The 21,901-nt window shown below is 45.1% G+C and overlaps 4 protein-coding genes across 4 annotated transcripts; 3 read left to right on the plus strand and 1 right to left on the minus strand.

The window, feature by feature from the left end:
* Nucleotides 1-129: 129 nt before the first annotated feature.
* On the plus strand, nucleotides 130-5,141 carry LOC129585539 (uncharacterized). Its single transcript, XM_055478254.1, has 5 exons — nucleotides 130-298; nucleotides 2,310-2,734; nucleotides 3,272-3,650; nucleotides 4,442-4,776; nucleotides 4,854-5,141. The coding sequence occupies exons 1-5, from the start codon at nucleotides 130-132 to the stop codon at nucleotides 5,016-5,018; spliced, it is 1,473 nt and encodes a 490-aa protein (XP_055334229.1). The 3' UTR covers nucleotides 5,019-5,141.
* Nucleotides 5,142-6,308: 1,167 nt separating this feature from the next.
* Nucleotides 6,309-11,431, plus strand: LOC129585600 (zinc finger protein 658B-like). The gene is made up of 8 exons (XM_055478345.1): nucleotides 6,309-6,502; nucleotides 6,580-6,720; nucleotides 6,821-7,044; nucleotides 7,907-8,273; nucleotides 8,405-8,539; nucleotides 8,610-8,944; nucleotides 9,225-9,914; nucleotides 9,992-11,431. Exons 3-8 carry the CDS (start codon nucleotides 6,877-6,879, stop codon nucleotides 11,222-11,224), a joined length of 2,928 nt encoding a protein of 975 aa, XP_055334320.1. The 5' UTR covers nucleotides 6,309-6,502; nucleotides 6,580-6,720; nucleotides 6,821-6,876; the 3' UTR covers nucleotides 11,225-11,431.
* A 287-nt stretch (nucleotides 11,432-11,718) lies between these two features.
* Nucleotides 11,719-17,035, plus strand: LOC129585601 (zinc finger protein Xfin-like). The gene is made up of 7 exons (XM_055478346.1): nucleotides 11,719-12,275; nucleotides 12,360-12,576; nucleotides 13,141-13,540; nucleotides 13,744-13,869; nucleotides 13,944-14,254; nucleotides 14,681-15,388; nucleotides 15,455-17,035. Exons 2-7 carry the CDS (start codon nucleotides 12,457-12,459, stop codon nucleotides 16,706-16,708), a joined length of 2,919 nt encoding a protein of 972 aa, XP_055334321.1. The 5' UTR covers nucleotides 11,719-12,275; nucleotides 12,360-12,456; the 3' UTR covers nucleotides 16,709-17,035.
* On the minus strand, nucleotides 16,930-21,811 carry LOC129585599 (zinc finger protein 888-like). The gene is made up of 9 exons (XM_055478344.1): nucleotides 21,726-21,811; nucleotides 21,539-21,591; nucleotides 21,323-21,463; nucleotides 21,009-21,232; nucleotides 20,186-20,570; nucleotides 19,968-20,090; nucleotides 19,606-19,910; nucleotides 18,619-19,317; nucleotides 16,930-18,524 (listed from the first exon to the last, which is right to left on the minus strand). Exons 2-9 carry the CDS (start codon nucleotides 21,576-21,578, stop codon nucleotides 17,286-17,288), a joined length of 3,156 nt encoding a protein of 1,051 aa, XP_055334319.1. The 5' UTR covers nucleotides 21,579-21,591; nucleotides 21,726-21,811; the 3' UTR covers nucleotides 16,930-17,285.
* Between the last annotated feature and the right edge of the window lie 90 nt (nucleotides 21,812-21,901).

Below are 21,901 nucleotides of genomic sequence, written 5' to 3' on the forward strand. Positions count from 1 at the left end.
GATCTCGCTGAACCGAACTCTCCCGCCGTTACGGAAGCGACCGTGGCTCTGCAGGCCAAAGCTGCCCAGCTGCAGGCCTGCACCCAACAAGTCCTGTAAGGGGCCCAGCACCTAACGGAGGCCAGCCAGATGGTAACGGCCGACACCCAAGAGATCCACTGTCAGCTGACGCAGCAGCTGCAAGGAGACGTCCAGAAACGCAGTGAACAGAAGACCGCGCAAATTCTCCCGCTGATCCAGGAGCTAAGGGAGGCCGCCCACAAGGCCACGGCCGACGCCCTGGACATCGATACAGCAGGTGCTGCCGGAGGTCCAGAAACTGATCGATGAACCGACCGAGGAGCTGCGGATCACGGGTCGCATCAAGCAGTTAGCGGAGGAGATCGAGCAGCGGGCGGAGAAGCTCAAGGACCACTGCCAACGCCTGGACGGCACGCTGCGCACCGCTATTGGCGGAGTATAGTGAGCTAGCGAAGCAGAGTGCCGCTGCTCTAGAGGAGCGGGAGATGCGCTGAAGCAAGGGAACTAGCTCTCGTCTGATGATTTCAGTACGGTAGTATCGGTACACACCACTACCAGCATACTGTATACCGAACAGATTCTGAATTGTTGCTGCATGGTTCTTCTGATTACGGAATAATTATTGCGTAAAAATCCGTTTGGCGTTACTAGGTTTTATTTTTTTTCTCCCCAGCCGAATACTGTACTGTCTTGTGTTTCCTCGTTACTTAATATTCTGCTGTACGTACGTATTCCTATGTGGCATTTCACGGATTTTGCATGTTTGATACATAATTGCTGTACATATTCTAGTATCATCTCAAGTACTTTCTATAGACACTACAGTATAGAAAGTAGTACTCGATCATCTAGGGTATGAATTAAAAACAGTTATGATTTTATTTGTATGCAACTTCCGCATGCGATTTTTTAGGGATTGTTTGTACACTTCCATTTTGTTTGTACACTTCCATTGAATGCCACTTCCATTTACAAAACCTGTAAATGGAAGTGGCATTCATTAAAATTCTGGATTATGAGAACTATTAAGTACAGTACTTACGTGGATGGGTGGATCTGAAATTTATTTCCAATAATGCGATTACAATAATTATAAAGAATCCCTTAAACAAAACAACATTTTCCACAGTACCAATAACAGAAGCTGTATTACCTCTGATTTGCTAACTTGTAAAGAAATATTCTGCCTAAAAAACTCATGGCTGCGGTCCTGCTGATCTCGCCTGTTTGTAACTCAACCCTCTTTCCGACTTCGTTGACCAGTGGTCATTCTTGTTAGCCGATGTAGTGATGTGCGCCAACTACGAAAAGTTTCAAAAGCAAGAGCTGCCAAACTCATATCGTCCAATCAGAAAGTGTTGCTACTCCGGCTGCAACATGCGCAGCGGTTTTGCAGTTTGTACCGTCTGCCATGCATTTTCGGAGGGGCCCGTATGTTTTACCCACGCTCAGCGCATCCCGGACATACATCCGTCATTCCCTTCGCCGCGGCTAGTTTGCCCGACGTGCTTCTGTATTTGACATACGATATGCTGTATTTGACATAATATTTCCTCTGTACGTTCCTTATATAGATATACATCGTGGCCGGTGTTTCCGGATTGCGGGACACGTCTCAAGAGGGCACATTAAATCAATTATCGCTTCCGCGTTAAAGCTATTCAAACTGGCGGCACCAAGGATGCAAAATCGGTGTCTTACCAGATGCATGCAGAACACCGGTGCGGACGAAAATGCGACTGACAATAAACCAGAGTTTCACGAATAGCTTCCGAATAGTTTCACGGTATCAGACTGAATAGCTTCCGCTCTGCACTATCTGCTGTGGTCGATTTTACGAATTACGATCAACAGGTGTCAATAATCAAACTATCATACGAGTGTCAATAGTTCACTCATCGAGTACATTCAACTGCTCGGAATTCTTATTCAGCGCTCCACAGTTAAAATGGTGAACAAAGAAACATTCGTCAGAAACATAATAAAACTTTAACAAAGTATTATGTAGAGAAAGATCAAAAAGAAATGCACGGTTGTACCGTTCGCAACATAACCTTCCTGGACGGTATGCTGTATTAAATTGGTATATATCAGACATATGATAGGCCCTCTCGCTGCACACCTTAAAGTGTTCTGTGAGTTAAGTGCGATTAAACGAACCAGCCAACAGATTCGAATTTGAAAGTGTTCTTCAAGTTAAAGGATCTCTATGAGTTCCTTCAAGATACAGAACAGCCATAACTGTGAACGCAGCAGCTAGCTATAAGCTGACAGTAAGCGCTCTTTAGGTGTGCGGCGAGAGGGCCTAATATCACCTTCTTTATTTTCAAAATTAGTCGTATACATCGGTTTATTGTACGCGCGTTCAGTCTGTCAAGGAAGGCGCAATAAAAGCTGCTGTTTCCTTCGAGTTATTTACTTTGTTATTTGTTACACCATCGGACGCGTACCTACCAGTACCTGCAAACTATTCCAGAATCGCTTTACAGAGAGGGCCGTGTTCGCCAAGAAGACCATTCCCGCGCTGACCGTCTTCGGCCCGTTGGTGGGCGCCCTCACGGCCGAGCCGCCATCGGAATTCGCATTTGTTTGTCACAATGCTGGTGATGATGGTACGCGTTATTTTCAACTGGACTCCGACGCGACGTCCAACTGGATGAAATATGTCAGATTTGCAAGGAATGCAGACGAGCGGAATGTGACTGTCTGTGAGGTAGAGAATTATTATTTTCTAACTCCGGTTGTTACTTGTTAATAGTATCGTGTATATATTGTGCGACGATTTAGAATTTATAATCCTAATGACCAACTTCTTGAGCTGAAAATAATAAAATTTTGTTAAAAACAGTTGGAATACCTAATCTGGTTGAACGAGTGGTGTGAGATTTAACAACTGATATTCCCAACATGTGAAACGCATTTTAGGCATATCATACAGTAGTTTGTAACCTGTGCGGTTCGGCGCACTGACTTTGACTGATTTTTGTTGTAATAAAATTAATTTTCAAATGCGGGATGGGGCCACAGTACGTTTAGTTTTTAGGCTTCTCTTTGTTTAAGCCAAGAAGTGCCTTAGCTGACGAAGCGCAGTTTTGTTTCGGTTCTTTTATGATCGTTCATTGTTGCTTCGTTAATTTTCAAGGTGGTGTAAAATATCAGTTTCAGTTTATATGAAATGCACTAGTGTTTTATTGATGATACAGTACAAATTAAAAAATCGGACTAGTGACAATTTGGCTGACCGCGGTAGGTGCCGGCATCGGCGTTTCCGGATGTCGGTTCCGATGCGCCGAGCCTTGTCATCTTTATGACAACTAGGATAATTTTACCAAATGAAGAGTTGAAAGTTGGCTATTCCCGTGGCTACTCCGAAGTTGTACAGCGCTTGAGAGCTCGACATACCGTATTATTGGACGTGGCCGGCGCGACTGAGCTTCACCATCAGGACATCGCAGCGTCTCTGCCGCATTCTCAGCCGGAAGCCGCAGCTAGCCAACGTCTAATCAGTGAGGATAATCAAGAGCGCAGCAGCGATGCCGACGGGACGAACGTGTGCGGTGCCATTTGGTACTCTGCCGTCATGCCGACGCCATCGGAACTCGCTGTAACGGTTCTGAAGCATTTCCAAGGTCAGTGTGTGTGCTGATATGCTCAATACTCGTACAATTAAAAGAACGAAGAAAACCGAAAACAAAATTAAGAAACCAATAAGAGCACTTAAATCTGAGAAATCTAAAAATCCAAGAGGTTAAAATAATTGTAACACACTTATAGTGAAATTATGCGCAATGGTATGAAACTGCGGAGACGAGCATTGCTCACAAAATACATTCAAATGAAATATTTTTTCCAAGTTAGCACAAAAAGGGACCATAGCACGAGAATACACTTGTTAGTTGCGTTAAGGGGTGTAGGTTGAGTTTCATTCAGTTAAACAGGGTTAAGGCACCGAAAATATACAAGCGACAATTCATTGCGTGTGCAACGTGCGTGTAATTCATTTGCTGAGATATGGTCCTGAATCTGATACGCTTCGATCTTGCAGTGCCCGCAAAAAGCGAGTGCACTTTCCTAGTATGATTGTGCAGTCATTCTGAAGCGATAATCAGCAAAGTACAAGCGGATCTCGCATTGGAGCGATAATTCAAAGCATCTCGACTGGAAACGCTTATGCAGCGCTTCCAGCGAGCAGTTGACTGTCCAGGTTGGAAAAGGATACAAAGTCAGGAGTCAGCTACGATCATGATTACCGGAATCGAGAAACACCAGTTCATTCGGCCAGATCGCAGGCCTAATTTAGTAGATTGTTCCGTGCAAACGCAAGAAGAACGAAAACTCACGTAAAATAGCTTGGTCAGAAGAGTTAGGCACAACATGGTGAACTGCTTGGACGAACATTCACCCGCTTTAATATTTTTAGCGAGACGCCGGAGGACGGAAATGTCAGCAGCGTCACCGTGGCTGGAGCAGTCAGAGTCCGTGCAGTTGCCATCAGGCTTGACGGCGCATGTGCAGCGCGTGATCAGCAAATGCACGGACCAACGTGCGAACGCTGACCGATGCACTGTGTCCACCGGAACCCAGACGGACGTGGTGCCCTGTCCTCTGGGCGAAACGACGTACGACGACGGTGATGATTCCGCGCAGCCCCCGCGGAACGTCCACTGCAGGCCTGGACTGCCTCATCGACAGTCGGTTCATAGCGACGTGAGCATGGAGTTTGAATCGGCGAAGACCAGATTGCCGGTTAAGCAGGTGGGTTTGGTGCATTCTGTGAGGATAGACTTAACTATCCAGCGGCTGCTTCTGACGAGGTGAATGATGTTCTCCAGATGAAGAAACTTCGGCGTGGGGCGCGCGAAAAAGCGCCGAGGCAGAGCCCCGTCTCCGGGTCGCTTGCCGTGCGATGTATGCGGCAAACTGTACCGCTCCCGGAAAATCCTACGCGTCCACAAACGGGACGTGCACTATGGCGACCGGAGTCTGCAGTGCGATGAATGCGGGCAGCTGTATGCCAGTCCGGCGTCGCTGAATAAACACAAACACTGGGTGCATATTGGCGACGCACAGGAGAAGTTAAATCGCGAGTATAAGAAGGAACGGGGCATACCCTGCTATTCCGCGACCTACGTGAATCCACGTAAACGGCTGCCGCTGGAGCAGTTCCCCTTTCGCTGTGACGAATGCCAGCTGGGTTATATGCGGGAGATCACGCTGATCAAACACATTGAAACCCGACATCCGGAGCAAGTCGAAGGGAGCTCGTAGTTTGTGTGTGTACAATGCACGGTAACACGGTTGTGTTGCGTTTCTTCCGGTGCCCAGGAGGGATGTGATAGCTCTTTAATAGATCTGAAAATGGTTTACGTCCATATTAACTGCAGTACAGATGTTTCTGCATGCTTTTAAAGTTGTATTAAATCTGTTTGGTAAGTTGCATCTGTTCTGAATGTATATTCCGAGTTTAAATTTTGTTGGCGATGGTCACCACAAATAATTTGCAGTCTTATTTGCAGTTTCTCCGTTGATTTCGCGGCTGGGAAGTCGGCGGAATTATGTATTCAATCGACCGAATGAGCACATTTTTTTTGCTTTGTTCATGCTTTTTTAAATATAGTTTGTGAGATACTGAATTTTTGCGAGTTACTTTACCGGTGAGGATAAAATGATACATTTACCGGTTAAACTGCAGATCTTGTGAAGTCCCAAGAACAGTCTCTAACTGAGAACTTTCGTGCCAAATTATGTACCAAACAACACATAAACCGTCACAAAATGCGATTATGTTGGTCTCCGACGCTTTCTGCTTCATGTGCATTAAATTCCAGTGCTGACATTTAGCAAGTGAAATGTGAATCAGCATAATCTAAATAAAAAATTACCATACAATTAACGAAATACGCGTAATACAGAATGATAAAATATTATGTAATAAAATTTCTTACTTGTTAGACTTAGAGAGCAATACGACATTTCGCAACAGGATCAAACAAGTAAATGGGGAAACTATTCTATTTGTCAAATAATATCAGTTTTGGTTTCTTTATGAGCTTTTAATTGAATTACCATCAGACCTAGGTTCATTTCCCGCCCGCCCTTCACGTTCATCCTGTGTCACTCGGGTGGACACTGGACAGTTTTACGCACCGATGACGCATGCCGTAATAATTTTGGAAGCCTGCATTCTGGGGCGGTCGCCTGGTAAGCCAGCATTTCGTGTGCTTTCGTTGAAGCTTGTTGATTTGCATCTTTTTGAGTTTCTAGTAAGTATAAATTACAGATACTTTCTACTTTTTGAGTTTTTGTACTAGTGCAGTAGTACTAATATGGTTCTCTTCTTCTCTTTAATTTAAAGGTTTTTCTCTATGACTTTCTTTGATTAACGTTACCGTCGTTGCGAAGGGTACCAGAGTTCTCGTGGACGATCATTTCTTCGCAATGCGCTCGCCTGCAGCACGCTGTGAACCACTTGGGCTGATATGTAAGCAGCAAATCTTGGCTTCCCTTAATATGGTGCTTTGGGCCTTTGGCCGATCCTCATTTTGTGATTTTTGCTAGTCTGTGACCAGTGCCAAACTCATACGCCACGGCCCTGTTATACACACGCCCGTGTCACTCCCGACAAGCTCGTCATTCCCTATTCCGTGGCCAGTCTTCCCGAGACACTATAGTTGCACGCTCCAGTTGACTGTGGTTCTGGTGGGTGCACGAGGTCGTAGTGTTGCACTGTTGCTGCTGTGCAGGAAGCAGAAAGTACGCTTGCAGATTGTTCATGTTGCGTGATTTGCGTTGATTGCAGAGAAGGCCGTCTTCGCCCGAGAAATCATTCCCGCGCTGACAATCTTCGGTCCCTTGATGGGATCGGTGAGCAGCGTCAAGCCAGCCGAGTGTGCCTTTGCTTGCGGGAATGCGGAGAACGAGGAGTTGCGTTACTTCCAGCTGGATTCCGACCAAACCTCCAACTGGATGAAACACGTCAGATTCGCTGACAATCCACACCAGTGCAACGTCGCCGTCTTCGAAGTAAGCACTGGCGTTATTAGGTTACGGTACGTCGGTACAGTTACTTATCCCCACGATTAATGTGATAAATTTCTTGCTTTTTCGTAACTGGTAATTTTTGATGTAATTTTATTGTATTGACAGTAGTTGACGTGAATGTTGTCATTTGATTTTCAATTCAAGCAGACACCTTTTCTATCCCTTAGTTGTTGAAACGTTCGGTGGTTTTGGCCTAGCTTTAAGTGAATTTGTACATTTTATGGGCCGTAAAACTCGTGAATTAACTGTAGAAGCGCGTTCTACTGCTTTTATGAAGCAACGTTTTAGTTTGGCTGTCATTAAGGGGAATGCTACTGCTGTGTTAAGTACGTTGCCTTTTAACCCGCGGGCGGATAGAGATTTTGGTTGTTTTTTTAATGTTTAAATTTTAACTGTAAAGTAGTGTGCCCGCGCTTGCACTTTTGTTGTTGTGGCGGCTATTGCCCAGTAAACTATAATTTTCAATTTAAATTTATCAGTTTTCACTGAATGCTCTTATAAGTGCCGCCTGATGGTGGCAAAATTTGTAATAATGTTTACTATGTATTTTTTAAAACTAGAATTGATCTGCCCGTTCTGCCGTAAATTATAAATTCGCATTCTGTGAAACTAGAAGATCTTCCCAAACAATTAAATATGAAAATTTATAATACTTGCATCGTTCTAGTAACATTGAAGATCAAATCATCAACTCTGCAAAATGACCAGATAAGAAATTGAACTGCCGGATAGAATTATTATTACATGTATATAGTAATTTAAAGAAAACCATAAGCAAATGGGGAATTTGAGTTAGTCTTTGGTTCACCATTGATTTGCAATCAACACGTTTCCGCTGCGTCAGGTGCCGCAGTCTGTCCCGTTTGGACAGCCTGCGAGTGGCGCATTGAGTTGGGGAATGGTTATCTTCGTCACCATCCGCCCCATTCTGCCGAACGAGGAGCTAAAGGTGGCGTACTCGTGGGATTATGCCAGTCGCTACCCGACGAAAACGGCAACTGGCAGCATCGTCCACGGCCCGGCTGCTGTCGGTGTACCCGTTACCAGTGGACTGCCAACCAACAGCACTCTCGCGGAAAACCACAGTTTCAACCTTGGTGTTACGGCTAACGGCAATGCGGACGTTTCTCCCATCATACCCGACATGGAATACAGCGTTATGAGCGAACGCACCGATGATGAGGTTGTTTCCGATTCCGAGAATGTCCATGGTAAATTCAGTTTCTTGCTGCGTTCGTGCAGCTTTTCTGGTTTCGGATATAGATATATACGGATCAACGTTCATGCGATTCTGTTTAATATGAAAAAAACGCAAACAGAAATATCAGAACATTATTCGTAGATTTCCTTCCACTGGATGACGAATGCATGGTGCAGGCCAATCTGGAAGAAACTGAAGCCGACGATACGGACGCTGAAGATTCGGAGATTATGGACGGGATAACGACTGTCTTGTCCGCTGATAACCACGAGTGTGGTAAATGCTATCTTGCAAGCCTCGTGTGGTTTTCAAATTTGTGGGGCTTACTTGGATTGTGTTATCGCAGATGACGCGGTGTCCAAAATGCGGCATCCGGAAGAATGTCCAGGTTTGCCGTTGACCAACGAAAATTGTGAACCCTCCTCCACATGCCGCACAGTCCACCCTGAACCTAGTTCCGGTGAAATCGTGGACACCAACCATGACAGCTTAAAAACCAAGAAACACCTTCAGACCCGCAAGCAGGGCAAATGTTTGGTGTGCGGTCAAAATTATTTTGACTTGGTATCCCATGTCAACGCCGCGCATACGGAGGAGGATATCCGCGCAGTGGATGACGCCTGCTTCATCTGCCACAAAAAATTTAAGAGCAACCAAAGAGTGGCAAGACATTTTAAAGCGGTAAATCGCTTGTATCTTAAATTATCCGAGCTGTAGTATGTATGCAACAGGTTCGCACAAATCGAACAGTTTCAGTTACGAAGTACATTAATGCTGCACCGGCAACTGACAGCCTCTAACTCGTTGGTAATTAAGTAGTTGAATCTAGTTTTTGTACATTGGTGCAACATTTACCGTTTATAGTATTTGTACATGTATTATTTAAAGTACTTATACAATATTTTTGTTAATTCCAGTAAAATTCCATCGGGTTGCAATGTTTACTGTTTTTACCTTGAAGGTCCATTGTCGCATTTCGCCGCCAGACGAAGCCGCTCGACTGGCTGCTCTGGATTACATCCGGAGAACGGGATTCTTGCATTACCGTTGTGCTGCATGCGGCAAAGTGTTCACAAGCGAAGCGCTGCTGAATGTCCATACTTTCGCCCATGATACTGATAAAAGCCGGCACGAAAATCAACCGGAGAGGAAGTGTCCAGCGTGTACCTTTACTGCTACGACGTTTGCCGAGCTGACTGAACACACGGGGCAGCATGCGCGGAAGCTGCGGGAGCAGAATAAGTGTATTCTGTGCGGAACCCATGTTGCCAGCTCGAGGAAGCATATAAAGTCGTACCATCCGGAAGTGCTGAAAATGTTGCGAGACAAATGGTCATTTGAATGCTCGGAATGCTCCCAGGTCTTTATCAATATCGGCGCGTTGAGATGCCATATGAACAAGAGTCACCAAGGTCGCCAGTGTTTATACTGTCGATTCAGAACCCCCTGCGTGACAACTTTCGGCGATCATGTGAAGCAGCATGCCGTCGACGGGTCGTTTCCGTGTCAGTGGTGTGGGAAATCCTGTGGAGAATATGGATTACTTGCAGCTCATGTTCGGGAGAGTCACCGTGATGTGGCGGATCGATTCGCCGAGGAGTATACTGAATCTTTAAGTGACTCTCACCGGCCGGAAGATTTCGTCGAGAAGGTTGTTATATTAGTAGTCTGAAGCTAATAACTAATAAGCAAAGCTTAAAGTCTAAATACTATTTTAACTTTTTTTAGGGTACTGCTCAGACTGCGAGCGCCTCAGGCGCAGTCGACAGCGCTCCGTTGGCGGAATTTATTGAACACATGAAAGAAACGACGACGTTTTCTTATTTTTGTCGCTCCTGTCACCTGCATTTTTCCATCAAAGCGCTGTTGGATCTGCATCAGATACATCATTATGCGGATAGAACAGAATTGAATCAACGTCCAGAGCGTCGTTGCCCTGCGTGTGATTTTGAAGCCGCCTGCTTTGCTGATTTGATGCATCACACCAAAGAGCATGGTTTGAGCGCGACGGATCACAAGCCGTGTACAGTCTGTGGAGAGCATGCTCAGAGTCTCAAATGGCACTTCCGTACCAAGCATAAAGACATCATGACGCTCCTTGAAGAGAGTTGGCAGGTTGGATGTGAAGAATGCGGAGAACGATTCAAGAACAAAACCCGACTTGACCTGCACATTCAATCAGCGCATTTAGGATTTCAGTGTCTGTATTGCGCTAAATTGTTCCGTAAACAGCGGGATTTGGGTTTGCATGCCTGGCCGGAACACAGCGTCAACGGCGAATTTCCTTGTACTTCTTGCGATAAAACATTCAGGAGTTATCCTCTTGCAAGACAGCATTATCGTGAATACCACGATGTGACGCAGATGAAGACGTGCGATATCTGTCAGCATGTCTGCCGCGGCAAGAAACAACTGGCGGAGCATATGAAAAGCGCTCACGATGTCCAGACACGGATCGGAAAATTTAAGAGAGGTATGAAAAGTCAGCGAGCACCGTTCTATAAGAAAACGCCAACGGGTGGCTGCGAATGCCCGGAATGCGGGAAAGTACTGAAGAGTTGTACGTCACTGTATTTACACTTGCGGCATGTGCATCACTGTGGGAAGAAAGTAGCGGAGTGGAACAAAATGCTAATTTCTGGGGAAATCCCGGAGAAGCCGCGCTTACGTTTCTCGTGTGATGAATGCGGGATCGTGGTCTCCAGCGCTTCCAGTCTGCATCGGCACAGACGCTGGAAACATGTCGGAGATTATAAAGAGAACTTTGAGAAACGCCGCGCAGAGAAGAAGAGACTGGGAATTTACACGCATTGGAAGACGTACAAGAAGCCTCGCGATCGCATGGCGTTGGAGGATTTCCCACACAAGTGCGACGTGTGCCAGCTGGGATTCATGAGAGAAATTGCTCTAGAGAAGCATAACACAACACGGCATCAGGAAGATATTGCGAAACAGTCTTAATGATTTAGTTCTGCAGTATTACTTAGCTATGACCGGACGATTAAACCGGTTAATTTTATTTTTTTAACGCGAATTTTGTAAATGCGAATTCGGAATTATCCGAATTTCAGAATGTTTTGATCTCGTATTTGCTGGGATTGTTTAGGTTCTGAGGTTATGTGTTCTACACAATGTAAAAATTCTTTGGTTTGTTATTTCTAACAGTAGAGAACCACTAAAAACAGGTTTCTTTCCACTAAAAATGAAGAATTAAAACGCACGTCACTCGCGGGTCAGTTGCATAAGAGAAATGCAGTTTTTCAAAAACCAAAAGAAACTGCCGCCTGGTGACAGCGACTACATTACGCTGCCACACTGGGCGGTTGCGGATGCGTCCAGCGCCGGAAGTGCCTGGATCTGGTACAGAGTACAGACTGCACGAAAATTATGATCATGATTTTCAAATAGTTATTTCAGTTTTTATGTTTTGTAACTTTCACTTTCTTGTAGCTTGGTGTTTTTAATTGTACTTTAGTAATTTTAGCGTCTCATTCTATTGTTTTTTTTTAAATAAAACATGAAATTAAAAGTACTGAAAACCTGTGGCAACGGTTAGTGGAGTACCGTCTGTATCTCGAGGAACAAATTTTGCATCCTTCCTTTAGTGGTGAGATCAGTCACACACACCCAAGGCTTCTTTTCGCGTTCGTTGTCGCGGCTGCCACTGTGTGTTTTCTGATTGACGATTAAGAGCAGCGCCTCCAGACAGCAGTTGCTGTGGAGGAACCTCTGGGCAATGCGTTCGGCTGTACGCTGCGAACCACTCGGGCTGATCTGTAAAAAGATGTCAAATCAAATCTTGCCTGCTGGCACTGGTGCTGGTAGGCCACCTCGGTCGGTTCATCGTTTGTGCTTTTTTTGCTAGTCTGTGAGCAATGCCAAACTCACTCGCCACGGCCATGTTTCGCACATGCCCGCATCGCTCCCGACAAACTCGTCAATCCTTATTCCATGGGCAGTCTGCCAGAAGCACTGTATCTGCATGCTGCCCCTGATGATGGTGCTGCTTCTGGTAGGTCCTTAGTACAGTACACCGCAGTGGTCGTGCTGCAGTGCAGATAGCAGCAGACACATGTTCATGTTGCGTTCATTGCAGAGAGCCGGGGAAATCATTCCCGCGCTGACAATCTTCGGTCCCTTGATGGGATCAACGACCAGCATCAAGCCAGCCGAGTGTGCCTTTGCTTGCGGGAATGCACAGAACGAGGAGCTTGCTGCACTACTTCCAGCTGGACTCCGATCACACATCCAACTGGATGAAACACGTCAGACTCGCTGACAATCCACAAGAATGCAATCTCGCCGTCTTCGAGGTAAGCATGGGCGATGTTCAGTACTCACAATGATGCTAATAATTTTATATATCGTTGGAATTACGGTCGCAAAAGTTTCATTTTGTAAAAGAAAAATATGTATGTAACTAACCACAAGTTTTAAATTGAAAATTAAATTTTCCTGACAATTTTTGCATTTTTTTTCATTTTTGATTTTGTTTTTTCTGACCTTCGTCTGACGGTGGTGAAGCGTGCGTCCAGCTTAGTCTACTCATCGTCAATAGGCATTAGATAACAAGAAGTGCAAGCGCAGCACACTACGTTACTGTTAAAATTTTAAGATTAGTCGCAAAATGTGTTTGTGCGGTGAAATATTTCGGTGACATTTCCCGGAATCAAAATACTTACAGTTAAGTAAATTTCGCACGATTAGATGAAGCATAATATTACTAAACCTTAGTGTTTAGTAATAAGCCTCAAGTTGTAGCCATAAATATGTTGTAATTCCATAATACTGCAGATTAAACTACAAAAAATTATGACATCGGCGTTCTTCAAAAGCAGTTACTAACCACACAGTTCAACACGTTTCCGCTGTTACAGGTGCCGCAGTCTGTTCCGTTTTGGCAGTGTTCCAATGGTGCGTTGAGCTTGGGAATGGTGATCTTTGTCACAGTTCGCGCCATTCTGCCGAACGAGGAACTGAAGGTCGCTTACTCGTGGGATTATGCCAGCCGCATCGGGCGTGGCTGTTTGGGAAACACGGCAACCGCAAACGCCAGCCACGCCGCCAATGCTGCTGGTGCAGTCATTTCCAGTGGACTGCCGGCCGACAGCACTGACGCGGAACATCACTCATCCACTTTTATCAATTTCAGCGTTAGTCTTCCAGCTAACGTTAACGTGCTCAGGGATTTGTCTCCCATGATACCGGACAGGGAAGAAGACGCCAACAGCGAATGTACGGACGATGAGCCCATTTCCGACTCGGAGATTGTCAACGGTAAATTTTGTAGCTGTTTTTCTTATTATGATTCTAGGCATGCATTTTGAATCAGTATATAACTGTGATTTATATAGAAAAAACTATATATATAATATAACTAATAATATAACATATATAATTTATATAATTTATATTTATATATAACTGTGATTTATATAGAAAATAAGAAAACACAAATGTAAAAACTTTTTTAATCGCAGATTTCCTTTCTCCGGATGACGAATGCATTACTGAGGCCAACGTGGAAGAAACTGGAGCGGGCGATAGTATATTTGCCTTTGCGAACCCGATAACGACTGCCTCACCTGTTGATAACCGCGACAATGGTAAACTTCAACAGCAAATGTGCATGTAGTTTTTTTCCTGGTTGTTTTTTTTCATCTTGGTTTTATAATCGAAGATGACACGATGGCGGAAATGCCTGTGCGAAATCAGGAGGACTGTGCGGATTTACCACTGTCCGTCAACGTTGAAGTGGATCGAAAGTCCAGTGAAATTGCGGAATTCAATCAAGATCGTTTGAAAACCAAGAAACATCTTTTGTCTCGCAAACATGGAAAATGTTTGGTATGCGGTCTGTCTTTCAAAGACATGGCATCTCACCTCCACGCAGCACATACGGAGGAGGATGTCCGTGCTGTGGACGACGCCTGCTTTGTGTGTCGTAGAAAATTTAAAAGCGACCAGTTGCTTGGAAAACATGTGAAAATGGTAATTCCCGCATATTTCACGGCGATCCGTACTACAGTGTTTATCCAGCAGACTAGCACAAAATTGTGCAATTCGGGCAGCTTCAGTTACAAATTCAGTTTTGAACTTCACGATCATAGTTAATTCATAGTCTTTCAGTGAGGAAAGACTATTTTTTGTAGTTATGCAATATTAGACAGTTGCTGTACTTTGCAGTAATACAATCCATAATATGCATAATACTTATTATGAAGCGTTTATATTCAGTTATCGATTCGTAATTATTGTTATTATTATTACCGCACTACATTAGCCAGCTTTTTTCAATGAACATATTTTTACCAGGCTGCTGAACATTTTTTTCCGGTTAGTTTTATGAGACAAAAGTTACCCAATCGAATAAGGTCATTTCAACCGATTGTAATGCTTGATGTTTTTACCTTGAAGGTTCATTCCCTTGTATCGCCGCCCGACGAAACCGCTCGGCTGGCTGCTCTAGATTACATCCGGAGAACCGGATTCTTGCATTACCGCTGCGCTGTGTGCGGCAAAGTGTTCACAAGCGAAGCGCTGCTGAATGTCCATGCTTTTGCCCATGATACTGATAAAAGTCGGCATGAAGAACAACCGGAGAGGACGTGTCCAGGCTGTGCGTTTACTGCGTCGACGTTTACCGAGCTGCTTGAGCACACCGGGCAGCACGCGCGCTACCTGAGGGCGCGCTCCATGAGGACACAACATCCGTGTATTTTGTGCGGGACACACGTTGATAATATGAAGAATCATGCAAAGTCCTACCATCCGGAAGTGCTGAAACTGTTGCGGAACAAGTGGCCGCTGCAGTGCTCGGAGTGCCCACAGATCTTTATTAGCACAGGAGCGTTGAAGTGTCATGTAACCCGGCGCCATGGAGGCCGGCGGTGTTTCTACTGTGGATTCAGAAGTCCAGTCCTAAAAACGTTAAACAAGCACGTGAAGCAGCATCGCGTGGAACGATTGTTTCCGTGTCCGTGGTGTGGGTCATCCTTCAAAAAATATTGGCAGCTTGCTGCTCATGTGCGGGATGAGCACCGCGATGTGGAGAATACAGTCGCCGAAGAACGGACTGATGCTTCATGTGAATTTCAGTTACCGGAACAGTTAGACGGCGCCGAAGTATGTTATATTGTTGTTACACGTGTGAAGAGAATTTAACTTCTTTACGCAAAAATTTGTGTTTAGGTTGCGACTGATCCGACTACCTCAACTCCTGCCGAAAGTGCTGCCTTGGCGGAATTTATCCAGCACATGAAAGAAACAGCGACGTTCTCTTATTATTGTAGCTCCTGTCACCTGCACTTTTCCCTCAAGGCGCTGTTGGATCTGCATCAGATACATCATTACGCGGATAGTGAAGAATTGGACCAGCATCCAGAGCATCGTTGTCCGGCATGCGAATTCGAAGCGTCCTGCTTTACCGACTTGATGCACCACACGAAAGAGCATGGTTTGAAGCCGACGGATAAGAAACCGTGTGCAGTCTGTGGAGAACACTTTCAGCATCTAAAACGGCATTTCCGAGCCCAGCACCCCGACATCATGAAGCGCCTGGAAGAGGATTGGCAGTTTCGGTGCGACGAATGTGGAGAGCGATTCAAAAGTGAAAACAACCTTAGCTTCCACATCAAGTCCACGCATCTAGGATATCAGTGCCTGTATTGTGCAAAATTGTTCCGTAAACAGAAAGATCTGGGACTGCACGTCTGGCCGGAACACAGCGTCAACGGCGAATTTCCTTGTCCTTCGTGTGATAAAACTTTTGCAAATTATCCCCTCACAAGACAGCATTATCGGAAACGCCACGATGTGATGCAGATGAAGACGTGCGAGAGCTGTCAGCATGTTTGTCGCGGAAAGAAGCAACTGGCTGAACATATGGAAAGCGTTCACGATATCCCGAGGAGTTTCAGTAATTTTAAGAGAGGGATGAGGAGCAAGCTCCAGTTGTCCCTCAACAAAATACATGCAGGCGGCTTCAAGTGTCCCGAATGTGGGAAACTGTTGAAAACTTATAAGTCACTGTATTTTCACAAACAGAACGTGCATCATTTTGGAATGAATCTAGGCGAGTGGAACAAGATACTGCTGTCTGCGGAAGTCCCACAGAAAGTAGCTAAACCGAAAGTGCCAAAACCCCGTAAGCGTTTCACGTGTGATCTCTGTGGAATAGTGGTCTCGAGCTATAACAGCCTGTACCGCCACAAACGCTGGAAGCATGTTGGAGATTATAAAGAGAAGTTTGAAAAAGACCGCGCGGAGAAGAAGAGACTGGGGATTTACACGTGCTGGAAGACGTATAAGAAGCCACGGGATCGCATGGCGTTGGAGGATTTCCCGCATAAATGTGATGTGTGCCAGTTGGGATTTGTGAGAGCGATCGCTCTGGAGAAGCATAACGCAACGCGGCATCCGGATGACCATATGCAACAGTCGTGATATTTTGATTCTGCAGTATTACTAGTTTTGGTTTGTTTAACCGCTCGACTTAGACCTGGTTTGAATCCGCTATTCCAATCGTTTTTCAGACTTATTGGTGTTTGTTTGTCCGATTCTACCATTGATCTGTTTGGTGTTATTGGCAGGGCTTTCAGGTGGCGTTTATCTATCCACTGTACAGCACTTTCATATTTTTGTAGACAGAGCTGGTTACATTTCTTCCTTGATCGTAATAATACTGTAAGTACATCTGTTTTTAACAGCACTGAAGCCACAAGACATGTACACAATTAGAAATCAACTGGCTTATAAAAACAATGTGAACCATCCCGCAAATGACCAGAATGCCGGTTTATAATCGTGATCGACCGACCGACCGTTATCCAAGCGGATTCTGACAATCGCACATGTCCATAGCAAAACCCAAATTTTAAGAGATAAACCACAAAATGTGCAGTCAAGTACGGAATAACAGCAGATCAAAAAATATTGGCACTCGGACAAAACATTCCGATTAGATCGGTTGAGCCGCCTAGTTGAAAGTTAAACCTGCCCCAACTAATACTGCGAAACATCATCATGACTGCTGCGCATTGCCTGCCGGATGCCGTGTCGCGTTATGCTTCTCCAGTGCGATTCCTCTTATAAATCCCAACTGGCACTCGTCGCACTTGTACGGGAAATCCTCCAACGCCATGCGGTCCCGCGGCTTCTTGTACGTCTTCCAGTGCGTGTAAATCCCCAGTCTCTTCTTCTCAGCGCGGCGTTTTTCAAACTTCTCTTTATAATCTCCCACATGTTTCCAGCGTTTGTGCCGGTGCAGACAAGAATAACTGGAGACCACGATTCCACATTCATCACACGTGAACTGTAAACGTGGCCTTGCTCCTTTCTGCGGGATTTCCCCGGAAAGCAGCATCTTGTTCCACTCCGCTTGATTCTTTCCGAAATGATGCACATTCTGTTTGTGCATGTACAGTGATAAATAGCTCTTCAACGCTTTCCCACATTCCGGGCATTCGTAGCCGCCCGCAGGCGTTTTCCTATAGGACGGCGGTCGCTTTCTGTTTATTCCTCTCTTGAATTTGTTTACCTTCACCTGGACATCGTGAACGTTTTTCATATGTTGAGCCAGTTGATTTTGTGCGCGGCAGACATGCTGACAAATATCGCACGCCTCCATCTGCGTCACATCGTGATGTTCCCGATAATGCACTTTTATGAAAGGATATTTCCTGAACTTCTTATCACAAGACGGACAAGGAAATTCGCCGTTGACGCTGTGTTCCGGCCTGACATGCAAGCCTAAATCCCGCTGGTTACGGAACAATTTAGCGCAGTAAAGACACTGAAATCCTGAATGCGCCAACTTAATGTGGAGGTTGAGTGTAGTTTTGCACTTGCATCTCTCTCCACATTCTTCACACCGGAAGTGCCAGCTCTCTTCAAGACGCTTCATGATGTCTGGATGTTGGGCGCGGAAATGCGTCTTTAAATGCTGAAAGTGTTCTCCGCAGACTGCACAGGGTTTCTTATCCGTTGCTCGCAAACCGTGGTCACGGGTGTGGCGCATCAAGTCGGAAAAGCCGGCTCCTTCAAAATCACATACCGGACAACGTCGCTCTGGACGCTGATTCAATTCCTTTCTATCCGCATAATGATGAATCTTATGAAGATCAAGCAGGGCTTTAATGGGAAAATGCAGTTTGCAGGAGCGGCAAAAATAAGAAAACGTCGATGTTTCTTTTATATGTTGGATAAATTCCGCCAACTCAACACTTTCGTTTGTGTTCGACGTAGTATGAACAGCTCCAACCTAAACAGTACGGTAGTTATAAAAATAATTAACAGAAACTTAAATAGTTACTGTTGATATAAAAATAATGTGCTTAAGAGTTAAGACAACGTACTTCGTCAGCATTTAGCTCATCCGGCAGTTGAGAGTCACATAAAGCATCCGTATGCATCTCGGCGAATTGATCCTCCCCGTCACGATGATTGTCCCGAACATGAGCAGCAAGCAATCCATATTCCTCGTAAGATGTCCCACACCATCGACACGGAAAGCGCCCGTTCACGCGATGCTGCTGCACATGATCAGTGAACGTTTTCATGCTGTGGCTACTGAATCCACAATACAAACACCGTCTGTCTTGGTGGCTAAGGTTCATATGGCACTTCAACCCGACTACATTCATAAAGATTTGCGAACACTCCGAGCATTCATACGGCCATTTGTCCCGTAATATCTCCAGCACTTCAGGATGGTTCGACTGAGCGTGCTTCTTCAGATCAGCAACATGAACACCGCACAGGATACACTCTTTTTGCGCTCGCGATGTCCGCGAAGCAGCATGCTGCCCGGTGTGTTCAATCAGCTCGGCAAATGTCGACGCAGTAAACGCACAAGCCGGACACTTTCTCTCCGGTTGTTCTTCGGGGCGACTGTTATCAGCATCATGGGCAAAAGCATGGATATTAAGCAGCGCTTCGTTTGGGAATGTTTTGCTGCAGAAAGCGCATCGGTAATGCAGAAATCCTGTTCTCCGGATGTAATCCAGAGCAGCCAGTCGAGCGGTTTCGTCGGGCGGCGAAATGCGACGGTGAACCTTCAGGGTAAGAACACCCGTTAGAAACGAGCTAATTGATATTAACAATGAAAAAATTGTGTGGTTAGCTAATTTATGCTGTTGGGTACATATGATAACAGTTGCACCGCTGTACAGTGTACTTTTAGAATGCAAACCTTCTAAGAATGCAAAACTTTTAGAATGCAAAAGTTCATCATGTTAAATGCGGTTGCCAGTGCTAAACTTAACTTGTCATCATTCTTCGAATTTTGCGAAATTATCGGTCAACTATTAAAGCTCGGGGAATCTAAGATACAAGCGATTTACCGTTTTTAAATGTCTTGCCAGCCATGTGGTGCTTTTAAATTTTCTGTGACAGATGAAGCAGGCGTCATCCACTGCGCGGACATCCTCCTCCGTATGCGTAGTGCTGAGATGGAACACCAAGTTAAAATACTGTTTACCGCACACCAGACATTTTCCTTTCTTCCTTGATTGGAGGTGTTTCTTGGTCTTCAAATTATCTTGGCTGGCGTGAAGAATTTCACTACAATCGGTTTCATTGTTTACTCCCAACGGCAAATCCGAGCACTTCTCCGGATGCCGCACTGGCATTTCTGACACCGTGCCATCTGCGAGAACAAAATCGAAGAACAAAAAAATTAACATGTCTGCGTGGCAGAATTTACCGTTATCAACGGGTGAGGCAGCCGTTATTCTGCCCATAAGCGCCGAGTCCTCAGTATCGAAGGCAGTGCCAGTATCCATATCGTCGGCCTCCGCGAAACAGTCGTCAACAAGCGGAAGGAAATCTGGAAATGAATTTTTATATTTACTACAGTTTAACCAATCTTAATACTCGAAATCAGAAGAAATTCTACGAACGCACGAGAGGAAAGAAATTTACCATTGCCAGTCTCAAAATCGGAAACAAGCTCTGCATCCGTACATTCGCTGCTGGCGTCTGCCCTGTCAGGTAAGATGGCAGGCAAACCCATTAAAACGTTGCCGTTAGCTGTAATACTAACGTCGAAATTAATGAAACTGGATGAGTGGTTGTCCGTCAAAGCGTTGTCGGCCGGTAGTCCACTGGAAATGTTGGCAGCCGTGCGAGTGATGTTTCCGGTTGCCGTGTTTCCCAAACAGCCACGCCGGATGCGGGTGGCATAATCCCACGAGTAAGCGATCTTCAGTTCCTCGTTCGGCAGAATAGCCCGAATTGTCACGAAGATCACCATCCCCAGACGCAACGCGCCGTTCGAAGGCTGCCAGAACGGGACAGACTGCGGCATCTGAAACGCGTTAAAACGGCTTGCTGATACAGAATGCAACTATAATTATAATTTTGTATTCTGCAGTGTTCATGAACAATCTCATATTTCTGGGTGCAAGCTGGGATCATGGTGCGCAGTTAATCTGAATGTTTTATCACCTAAAAAATCATCCGGAGATCTAATTTTATCAAATATTTTGTAGCGCATAAAGTTTGGAACCAATAATATTATATTCAACACACGCCTTAACTCAACATATTCCCATCTCTGAACGAAAGTCAAAAGAAACCAAAATATTAGAAAGGCATATATACAATACAACATTACATGCACAGAAATTGGCGGAAAATACTCTTTTTTAATTTAGAAATTAGTTTTAATTAAAAAACGAAAATTTCGCGACGTTAATTGTAATAATACGGATTTAATTGTATCCTTATTACTGCCAGTACTTACTTCGAAGACGGCGAGATTGCATTCTTGTGGACTGCTGGCGAATCGGACGTGTTTCATCCAGTTGGAGGTGTGATCGGAATCCAGCTGGAAATAACGCAGCTCCTCGTTCTCCGCATTCCCGCACGCGAAGGCACACTCGGCTGGCTTAATACTTGTCACCGATCCCATCAAGGGACCGAAGATTGTCAGCGCGGGAATGATTTCCCTGGCGAAGACAGCCTTCTCTGCAATCAACGCAACATGAACACATCAACATTGCAAACGTATTATCTGCTGTCTCCTCAACTGTAGCACGATCACTGGCATGCACCCACCAGAATCATCGTCAACTGCAGCGTGAAGATACAGTGATTCCGGCAGACTGGCCACGGAATAGGGAATGACGAGCTTGTCGGGAGTGATGCGAGCGTGTGCATAACACGGCCGCGGCGAGTGAGTTTGGCATTGCTCGCAAACTAGAAACACAAACCGATGAATCAGCCGCGGTACAGAGCACTGCATCTGTACGGCAAGGTCTGGATGAAGCTTACATATTAGCCCAACAGGTTCGCAGCATACAGGCGAGCGCATTCCGATTTGCAAACTGCAAACACAAGATTCTTTCAAAAATAGCTGCTGCAGTTTCCCGTTTATCGCAGCGCTAAATCTTAATGCCAAATCTGAAATCTTTGGGTGATATAAACATGAAGAGAAGGTTTCGGTGACTGGATGAAATACCTCACAATTAAAATTATAAAATTAATAAAAAACAACAGAATTAGAATGAGATTACAATGAGTTAACAGCAGAATAAAGCCACTCAATAATTTTCACGAAAACCTAGAAATTTTGATGGTGAGTGGCAGGCAGAATCCAGGCACTTCCGGAGCTTGTAGCAACAGCAACCGCCAAGT

The sequence above is a fragment of the Paramacrobiotus metropolitanus genome, unplaced genomic scaffold (assembly GCF_019649055.1).
Source record: "Paramacrobiotus metropolitanus isolate TYO unplaced genomic scaffold, Prichtersi_v1.0 Parri_scaffold0000017, whole genome shotgun sequence".
Lineage (NCBI taxonomy): Eukaryota > Metazoa > Tardigrada > Eutardigrada > Parachela > Macrobiotidae > Paramacrobiotus > Paramacrobiotus metropolitanus.